This window comes from Anopheles merus, chromosome 2L (genome assembly GCF_017562075.2).
Source record: "Anopheles merus strain MAF chromosome 2L, AmerM5.1, whole genome shotgun sequence".
Classification (NCBI taxonomy): Eukaryota; Metazoa; Arthropoda; class Insecta; order Diptera; family Culicidae; genus Anopheles; species Anopheles merus.
This window is the reverse complement of record NC_054083.1, coordinates 45,355,211-45,365,429: the sequence shown is the minus strand read 5'-3', so window position 1 is coordinate 45,365,429 and position 10,219 is coordinate 45,355,211. Positions and strand designations below refer to the sequence as shown.

Sequence of the window (10,219 nt, the reverse complement as noted above, 5' to 3'; positions counted from 1 at the left end):
ATCTTCACCACACAGCGTGTAAGCGGTGGGAATCTAAGGCGTTTGAAAAGTTGTTTGTTTACATGTGTAGTAAAGCAAAACAGCAACGACTGAATAATTTGATAAGGATAATTGATCTGCGCCGTCCGTATCTGAGTGGTAAAGTGTGTCGGAAGTGCAAAGGGTCATCAAAGCATTGGCAATCCATGGTTACTGTAGTATAAATAAAAACAACAAAATATGTGGACAATGCTTAAGAGAAATCATAAATCTTGTGTATTTCTTGCAATTTTAATATTACTAAAAAGCGGCTTAGGACGTCCTTCAATCTTGCTTTTAACTTTTATAAGTAGAGCCTTATGTGGACAGTTGGGCTAACAACCACAGAGCCTTACAACGCTTTAATTGATCTAATCAGTGTGGAGATCGGCTTAATCTTAAAAAGCACCGTTGTCTCAACAGTAGCGGCAGTGCGTAACGGGTAATGTTCGCTACTGTACAAATAAATTAAGAAAATTAGTGTTAATATTTGAATTATTTAAATTAATTAAATTATTATCCGACCTCGTCAACATCAACACGCACGACTTAACAATATGCCCGTCATGGGTGCAAGGCCCGAATGGACCATGCCCCCATATGTAGGACTATCCTGCTATGGTAATAATAAGTCACTGAAAGCTAAGCCCCACTAGTGGTACAGGCAGGCCTTGATCGACCACGGTTGTTGTGCCAAAGAAGAAGAAGAAGAATTAAGCCACGAATTTAACCTTGAACTCTATGTGACTCCAATAACTATGCTCTTTCCTCATAAAAAACTCTTCCAAAAGCGGTACATCTTTTCGTCTAGCCCTGGCAATAGCTGTTTGCTTACGGGAAAGTATCGATTGTTTGAGTTTGCAAACGTCACCACGTCACACTTTTCGCCGTAACAAGTTCCGATCTTATCGACCGATTCTTGCGTGGCAAAGTCTACGATAAACTTCACCCACAGCTGGGCCATTTCCGCTTCCGGCGAGCCTGGTGGAAACTCCGGGAACAACAGTGGCATACGGAAAAGGTAGATCATCTCGTCGAGATGGCTAATCCCGTATGGTTTGTCTGAGCCCGTGAACAGTGTAGAGAAGGAGTACCGGCCACGAAACTGGAAGGAGTACACACTGGTTGAGGTATGATTCCGGTTGGTGAGCCGTTCTTTGACGCTCCTCACTAACGGGTACAGGAACCAGGCTTCCGATATCAGCTAAGGAGAGAGAGAGAGAGAGAATGTTTCAAAATTGTTATGAGGTTTGATGTTGTTGTTCTTTAACTAGCTTACCTTAGTGACCTCAGCGTAGTTATCCTTGGTAACCCACTTCGAGGGAGGAGTGTTCTTGAGGAAACGTTTTCTTAGCCGTGCGAGTTTCTCCTTCGTGATGCTAGTTCTCAATATAAGTGGCAACAAATTGACGAACTTCGAATTCAAATCCTCAACCAGTGAATCATTTCTGTAGATCGTCTGCGTGACGATCGATCCATCGTTCGGAATACTTCCCGTCATCCAAGGAACGATCGCATATGCACCCCTGCGCCAGGCAGCCCGAGGATCCTCGGCCAAAAAGGGTTCTGATTCCTCCGGAGGCTCCACTACGGGAAGGTATTGGGTGATCGGGTGGATGTCCCACAGCTTTAACCGTTCGATACTACGCGTCAGCTCATACGCATCCACCTTACGCAACTGCTCAATCAGCTCCCCCGTTGACAGTTCATTGGCTTCAATACCAACCACATTAGCCTGTGTCCTTGCAAGTGCAAGAGGATTATCGATTGGTCCGCTCAAGCTAAAAAAGTCACTGCCTCCCATGCTCACTGCCCGATGGAACAAACCACGACTTAGTGGACTGATCATCTGAAACTGTACACTAGAGCCTCCAGCACTTTCACCGAAGATCGTAACCCGGTTGGGATCTCCTCCGAACGCACGGATGTTCTTCTTTACCCATCGGAGTGCCATCACTTGATCCTTCATGCCAAAGTTACCCGGAGCGGCCCGGTCGCCCGTGGAGAGAAATCCAAACACACCCAAGCGGTACTGGAACGTCACAACGATCACACGACGCCAGGTCATAAAGCGGGCAGGATTACGCTGTTCCAGTTGCGCTGAGCCGTACAAAAATCCACCACCTTGAATGTAGACCATCACGGGCAGTGGTGCAGCTTCACGTATTTTTAGAGTCGGCATGAACACGTTCAGGTACAGACAGTCCTCTGACCCGTACAGGCGAGGCGATGGGAGGACTGTTACTATCTGGATACATGCGCTCTTTGTCGTGGATGCATCGTACTTTCCCTTCCATGGATCGTTGGGTTGTGGATTCTAATGATATAGACACACACTATAGACAAAATCAATGAAACGGTTAGCGGCGACTCAAGCTGTACACTGTCTCACCGCAAACCGAAGCTTCCCGATAGGAGGTTTGGCAAACGGAATGCCCAGAAACGCTGGATAAGAGCTGCCAACACTGTTCTGCAAGACCGTGCCTCGCAAACAACCATCACTGATGCACACGACGGGTTCAGTCTGGAACAGTTCAACGCCTCCTGCACGTATGATCGCCAACAATAGTAAAAACAGTAGTGAGATAGGAACTTCACAGTAAAGGTTAGATTTAAACTTTTTAGACATTTTGGTTGCACAGCTCGATCTGTCTCGGCGATCCGTTTAGGCCACACTAAAACAAAGCAGGCCGAACGATATAGCTTTTATACCGTTTCCGTTGTTACTTTCACTGGCTTTATCATGTATGTTTAGACATTTTGGAGCTGGCTTTCTTTGTATGAGAGCTATGCACACTTTTGCACGTTGAACGAGCTGATCAAAAGCCTTTGAGCTTTTCTCTTGGAACATCTGCTTTCTTCCAAGGTTGTGGTTTTTGGAAAAATCATGCTAAACAAGATTCCGTCTTTTAGCGTAGGCTGCTCAAACTGGTTTTCTATAGTTTGTCGTCGAATTTGCATAAAGTGTCGATAGCTCTAAAACTGTTTTGAAATGCAAATTCTATCACATAATCGTGTCATAAAGAATAATGATTCAAGAAAGTATGCTGTAAAATAGTCGAAAATGCTGAAAGAACAGGTTCTAGATGTTGTTGGAAGAATGAAGATGTTACAAAACTTTAGCCCCTTAGTCCTCTTTGGTTGGTTTTGGCTCACATTTTGCGAAGTAATTGGTTGACACATCGAAAACGGCTGGACAATATGATAAGGAGAATAAGTTGTCACCGACCATAGCAGAATGGTAGAGTATGTAGGTAGTGCAAAATGTTGGAAGAGAATTTGCACTGCATGGTAACTGTGTCAAAAAATGGTAAAAAATTGGACAATGCTGATGAAAATATAAAAAATCTGGTGTATTTCCTTCTAGTTTAATACTTGGCACGTCGTTGTGGCAATAGCACGTAGACGTTGACGAGTAGCGGCAGTACATAGAATACAAATAAATTAAGAACATGCAAGCGGCACAGTAAACCATGTAACCCTGACATTTAACTCGAATCAATGGCGTTACTTATCCTCCAAAAAGCTCCTCCAAAAACTGTACATCTCTTCGTCTAATCCTGGCACCAGTCGTTTGCTTACGGGGAAGTATCGATTGTTTGTGTTTGCAAACGTCATCACTTCACACTTTTCGCCATAACATGTCCCCACCTTGTCAACTATGTCGTGTGTGGCAAAGTCTACGAAAAACTTCACCCATAGTTGGGTCATTTCCGCTTCCGGCGAGCCTGGTGGAAACTCGGGGAAAAACAGTGGCATGCGGAAAAGGTAGATCATCTCGTCGGGATGGCTAAGGCCGTACGGTGTGTCCGTGCCGGTGAACAGTTTGGAGAAGGAGTACCGACCCCGAAACTGGAAGGAGTACACACTGGTTGGGGTGTGCTTCCGGCTGGCGAGGTGTTGTTTGATGCTTCTCACCATTGGGTACAGGAACCAGGCTTCCGACATTAGCTAGGAAGAGATAACGTTTGGAGTTCGTTTAGGTGCTTGATGTAATGGTTCATTATTTCAGGGTCATTGCAGCTTACCTTAGTGATCTCAGCGTAGTTATTCTTGGTAACCCACTTCGAGGGAGGGGTGTTCTTGAGGAATCGTTTTCTTAGTCGTGCGAGTTTCTCTTTCGTGATGCTAGTTCTCAATATAAGTGGCAACAAATTGACGAACTTGGAATTCAAATCCTCAACTAGTGAATCATTTCTGTAGGTCGTCTGCGTGACGATCGATCCATCGTTTGGAATACTTCCCGTCATCCAAGGAACGGTCGCATATGCACCCCTGCGCCAGGCAGCCCGAGGATCCTCGGCCAAAAAGGGTTCTGGTTCCTCCGGAGGTTCCACCACCGGATGGTACAGTGTGATCGGGTGAATATCCCACAGCTTTAACCGCTCTGTACTGCGTGTCAGCTCGACGGCATCCACCTCGCGCAACTGCTCCACCAACTCCTCCGTCGACAGCTCGCTGGCGTCCACTATGCCGAGCGCTTTCGCCTGTGCCCTTGCCAGCATGAGAGGGTTTTCGATTGGTACGCTCCAACTCGAGATAGCACTACCGCTCATGCTAATTGCCCGATGGAACAAACCACGACTCAGAGGACTGATCATCTGGAACTGTACACTGGAGCCTCCAGCACTTTCACCGAAGATCGTAACCCGGTTGGGATCACCTCCGAACGCACGGATGTTCTTCTTTACCCATCGGAGCGCCATCACTTGATCCTTCATGCCAAAGTTACCCGGAGCGGCCCGGTCGCCCGTGGAGAGAAATCCAAACACACCCAAGCGGTACTGGAACGTCACAAGGATCACGCGGCGAGAGGTCATAAACCGGGCAGGATCACGCTGTTCCGTTTGGGCTGAGCCGTAGAAAAATCCACCTCCGTCGATGTAAACCATCACCGGCAGTAGTCCTGCATCACGTACTTCCAGGGCCGGTACGAAAACGTTTATGTAAAGGCAGTCCTCCTTCCCAAACAGGGGAGCCATTGGCACGAGTGTTACCATCTGGATGCATGCATCCTTTGCCTTTGTTGCATCGTACTTTCCCTTCCATGGATCGTTAGGTTGTGGATTCTGGTGAAACAGGAGGTAAAACCAATGGAATTAAACGGCTCACTGTGACTCAAGCTGTACACTGTCTCACCGCAAACCGCAGCTTCCCGATAGGAGGTTTGGCGAACGGAATGCCCAGAAACGCGGGATAAGAGACACCGACACTGTTCTGCAACACTGTGCCTCGCAAGCACCCATCACTAATGCACACGGTAGGTTCAGTTTGGAATGGTTCTACTTTTTCTACACAGATGATCACCAACAGTGTTAACAGCAGCGAAAAAGGAACATCTTTTAAGAATGGTTTAAACTTTTCCACCATTTCAAAGCACGATCTGCGTCAGTTGTTCGTTTAGCTTACACTAAAACGAAAACTGCTGAACATGAACGCTTATATACTGTCCCTGTGGATACTTTCACCACCATAATCTTTTACTTTTGAATATTTTGGGGCTTGTTTCCTGTGCTCCTGAAACATATACACCTTTCTCCTTGAACGTGAATATCGAAGTTCAGAGGTCTCCTCATGGCAATGCTGCTTTCTTTCAAGGTTGTAGTTTCTGTATACAATTAAAAAACGCGCCAAACAAGATTTCATCTTTTAGAGGAAGGTTTGTAAAACCGGTTTCCAACGTTTCGGCGCCAAGTTTGGCTCACTTTCGATAGTTGTAAAATATGTTAAAATATAAATCTCATTACGTGATTTTTCCAGAATCATTCATGATGCTCGTTTAGTACAAGGCATTCGTCCATCTGTACTAAAAAAAAACACATTTTGCTTTCTCCTTTGCGGTTCTCGAACAAATCTTTCCTTGTTGTGTAACATCATCCGTAGGCTGTCAATGGCCCTCTTTTTGTTCCGGCCAGACGGCATCACTCTCAATGGCGATGGAAACTGTCCCGAAAAAAAAAGCAAACGTATGCAATGTAAAGCAATGCCATGCAGAAACGACGGGATGTTGCATTAATCTGGCGTCTCATTTGCATTGCCACATCCTGGCGGGTTTCCAACGTTGCGACACACGCAAGTTGGCTTTCCAGACAAACGAGGACATGGACGCGTACGCTGCATTCGATTAAGGAAAGCGGTGGGAAGGATCAGCCTTAAAGAAGGAGGAATAATTTTGTATTCGATAGTTTGCTCGTTAAATCATTTGAAGATCATCGTGAAGACGTAAGATGATCGCTCACACAAAGAAAGATAGCAATGCTAATAAATTCGACACAAGCGTGTAATTTGCTTCAAAAATGGATTAGTATTACGTTTATTACGATTGCGTATTCGTGTGTATAAGGCATTGCAACATCAAACGTGAGAATTAAGTAAACTGCTAATGATACGCGATGTACGAAGAACCGTAAACGGTACTCCAAAACTCGTGCATTCTCTCCATCTCCGCGTCCAATCCATTTCCACTCGACACCAATACGGCCGACGTAGCGGACGTACCCTCTGGGGATGATTTTGCATTACCAAAAGTGACCGTCTGAATGTTGTTTGCTTCACACGATCCTGAAGAATCGGGTCGCGTTCTAGAAGGAAAGCAATAAGAATTTAAAGCAAACAAACAAACAAAACAGTGCTGTTGTTTACCCATTGCTTGCAAAGTTGACAAGAAACTCGGTCCACGCGTTGCACATTTCCGTTTCGGGCGAGTCGGGCGGGAAGTCTGGGAAGAGATCGATCATGCGGAAAAGGTAGAGCAGCTCATCCTGATGGCATACGCCATGGCTTGCGTTCGACTGTATGTAGAGTGAGGAGAACGAGTGACGGCCCTCAAACTCAAACGAATAGAGCGTCGTGTCTCGGCAGGATGTTTGATTGGAGTTGGCATACTGCAGGAGCGTTTTTATGGTAGGATACTTAATCAATGCATCAGACATCATCTGCAAAAGAGGGGGTATTTGTAGAAGAGAATATGTATGCTCACCGAAGAGTCCTACCTTTGTGAACTGATCGGCATTGGTTTCCTTAATCCATCGATTATTGGTCGCTTTCGGAAAGTAGCGTCTTTTCAGTTGCTCCAAAACCGAATCTGTCGCATTTATGGCTAACACAGGCACTAACAGCTCCTTGAAATTTTCATTGAACTGCTCCAGTATCGTTTCGTTGTGTACTATTGCAATCGATACAACGGCACCTTCGTTCGGTACTGTACCGATCATGATCGGGATGTCCATATAACGCCCTTCCGCCCACAGCTTCCCAGGATCGTCCGGCAGGAAACGTTCCTCGCTCGGTACGGAAGCTCCCTGCACCGTGGGCCGATACATAATGATCGGATGCTCGAACCACGTTCTTAGCTGTGGCATGCTGGCAGTAAGTACCTTTGCATCGAGATACTGCAGCACATCCACCAGCTCGGCCGTCGTTAACTCATCTGCCTCGGACACACCAACCAGCTTTGCTTGCTTGCGTGCCAACGTCAGCGGATTTTCTATCGGCAGACTCCACACGGCTAGCGCACTGCCGCTCATGACGATCGCCCGCTGGAACAAGCCCACACTGAGCGGAGACATCATGTGCAGCTGCACGGAAGCACCGCCCGCACTTTCACCGAACAGTGTCACCGAGTGAGGATCGCCACCGAAGGCGCCGATGTGTCGATTGACCCACCGGAGGGCTAACACTTGATCAAGCATACCGTAGTTACCGGTAGCGTGTGCATCACCCGTCGAAAGGAAGCCCAACACACCGAGACGATACTGGAGTGTGACGAGGATCACTTGCTTCGTGGCCAGGATTCGCTCCGGCCCGTACAGCTGTGGATCAGCCGAACCGAAGAAGTATCCACCACCGTGTATGAACACCATTACGGGCAGGGGGACTGCACTGCCGTTGGCTTTGGGACGGTACACATTCAAGTAGAGACAATTCTCATCGCCAACGATCGGTTGTCCGGGCAGCAGGAATGATTTCTGCAGGCAGGCCGGTTTGCTTTCGGTTGCATTGTAATCTTGCGTCCAAGGTTCGATTGGGATGGGTTTCTGTTGGAGATAGCAATGAGTAACGGAACACGCTTTACACTCCTCCCAAAAGCACCTACCTTAAAGCGAAGCTTTCCAACCGGTGGCTGTGCATAGGGAATGCCTATGAATGCATCGAACCGTAGGTTCTTCGTATCCGTCATCGATGTTCCCAGCAGACAGCCATCGTCCGTACAAACGCGCGGATGCTTTAACTGTCCACCAACCGTGACCAAAACGGCACCGAATATCACTAGCAGCTTCATAGCGACACTATACCTCATGCTATACTGGCATCACCACTAAGATCACTTCAGTGCTAGAAGCTGAGTGTTTGCCACTAACACGACCTACCTCGTTGAAGGAAGGCAATAAAACTGCATTCTAAATGCGATAACCGGTCCGTGAGGATGGGTTTCCCTGTTCCGTATGGAGATAGACCCCATGTCAGGGTGATTGATTCGCGCCTGTGTAAAACAAACTCATGAACAACAACAGACGATGATAGCCGGGCAACGCATGGCAAATACATGTATTTGTAGGTGCAATCGAGGTGCGAATTTTTGAGTAAATATTGGCAAATTAAATCATAAAATTTAATGTTTTCATCATATCGTACGTCGTATTTATGTTAGTTTTCTAGCAGAATCAAATATTATTTTTAAAATGTTTTAAAATAAGAGTAAATTTGCGTTACAAACGCTTCAACTGTATTCTTACCGCCCCGTATTGTGAACACAGTGGAAATTGAAACGACTCGTGCCGCGCGACTTGCATACTGGTACGTTTTGCTGGCTACAACCTTGCACAGCATCGTTAGTACTTGTATGCAATATCGCAACCATAACAACGATTTTTTCCATTTAAACATTTACAAAAAGTTTTTTGGTGCCCGTGGGAGTTGTTGCAGTGTTTCTGTATTGTTTTTTTTATTGTCTTTATTGTGTTGTCGTCAGTTTACGATTTTATGTATCTTTCGACACAGTAAAATGAAACAGAATAGATAAAAAGAATATAAAACATTGCAGTACTAACAATAAAACATTCTTTAACTCTATAACATAACAAAAGAACATTCATCGTGTTTATATTACATCCTACACCAACACCGAGCACTCAACTATTCAGTTAGCGCTATCGATTTACTCCAACACTCCCGCAATAGTAATCTTTCCCGGAAATCAATACAATTCAGCATCCACAAAAGTTCTATTCGCTTCCAATATTTGTCATCCTTCAGCAGGAAAAAAAACACGGGGGGAACAGGTTAAAGTTATTGTACCCTGTGTATTAACTGACCACCGTAGTTTTATGGCTTTGACCTAGATTGTGTGTGCAAGCCCATCATCATCAGTTTTTCCTCCGATATTTCTCCACCAGAAGGACACCGAATAACGAGACACGTCCGAAACGAGCAGGCCCCGCCCCATCTCCAATTAGGCTAGGAATCAGCCAGCAAAATCTCGGTGAGTGTGCATTTCCAAATGTACGGAAGTTTGATTCGTGTCTTCCTGCCTTTCCTGTCTTGTTCTGATACGAGCGGGAAAGATATGTGAGAATAAAACAGTGCTAATGGTCACTCAATTGGAGCTGGTCTGTTCCATTCCTCCACCAAAAAGTAACCACGACCTTCATTACACAGTAAAAGTTATCTTCCCCATTGGGCACGGTATATCATGGCTTGTGCGAAGTTAGATGAACACTACTGACCTTGTTTGCTCTTTTCCCTGGTGCTCTTCAAAGCGATTTCGAAAGCTTTTCCCCCCTGCTGGACCCGCACACCAGGTTGAGATCGAAAAGTTAAAGCAAACTCACTGCTCCTCCAATCCAAACGAATTGCTATCAAACGCCACCACCATTGTCACTAGCATAAGGTCGTTTGGTTGGGCACCCCCGTTCGGTTCCAGAATCAGTCGGTTTTGCGGTGACAGTTTATATTATCCCGCCCGTCTAAAACACTACCGGAGCGCGGTGAAGGTAACTACTACTCGTCAGCCACTTGCAGGGCCAGAAAGGTGAAGAGTTATGGCCTGTTCGGAGATTGTGAAACTTCCCGGCACTGGAACGAGAGGTTTTTGTGGTTTCCAATTCTCGAGCTCGTAAAATCGTTGTGGTGCAATTTTTCTAAGCAGCATCTTTTATTGCGGTTTTTGTACTGAAATTGGTACGTGGCTGGATGAAGGTGG

The 10,219-nt window shown here is 46.0% G+C and overlaps 3 protein-coding genes across 3 annotated transcripts; all 3 read right to left on the bottom strand.

The window, feature by feature from the left end:
* Positions 1-469: 469 nt before the first annotated feature.
* LOC121592357 (juvenile hormone esterase-like) lies at positions 470-2,647 on the bottom strand. The gene is made up of 3 exons (XM_041913757.1): positions 2,411-2,647; positions 1,298-2,335; positions 470-1,222 (listed from the first exon to the last, which is right to left on the bottom strand). Exons 1-3 carry the CDS (start codon positions 2,645-2,647, stop codon positions 788-790), a joined length of 1,710 nt encoding a protein of 569 aa, XP_041769691.1. The 3' UTR covers positions 470-787.
* A 718-nt stretch (positions 2,648-3,365) lies between these two features.
* Positions 3,366-5,410, bottom strand: LOC121594184 (juvenile hormone esterase-like). Its single transcript, XM_041917215.1, has 3 exons — positions 5,158-5,410; positions 4,047-5,087; positions 3,366-3,969 (listed from the first exon to the last, which is right to left on the bottom strand). The coding sequence occupies exons 1-3, from the start codon at positions 5,386-5,388 to the stop codon at positions 3,526-3,528; spliced, it is 1,716 nt and encodes a 571-aa protein (XP_041773149.1). The 5' UTR covers positions 5,389-5,410; the 3' UTR covers positions 3,366-3,525.
* An 897-nt stretch (positions 5,411-6,307) lies between these two features.
* LOC121594183 (juvenile hormone esterase-like) lies at positions 6,308-8,461 on the bottom strand. Its single transcript, XM_041917214.1, has 4 exons — positions 8,114-8,461; positions 7,011-8,054; positions 6,661-6,953; positions 6,308-6,599 (listed from the first exon to the last, which is right to left on the bottom strand). Exons 1-4 carry the CDS (start codon positions 8,315-8,317, stop codon positions 6,398-6,400), a joined length of 1,743 nt encoding a protein of 580 aa, XP_041773148.1. The 5' UTR covers positions 8,318-8,461; the 3' UTR covers positions 6,308-6,397.
* Positions 8,462-10,219: the final 1,758 nt, after the last annotated feature.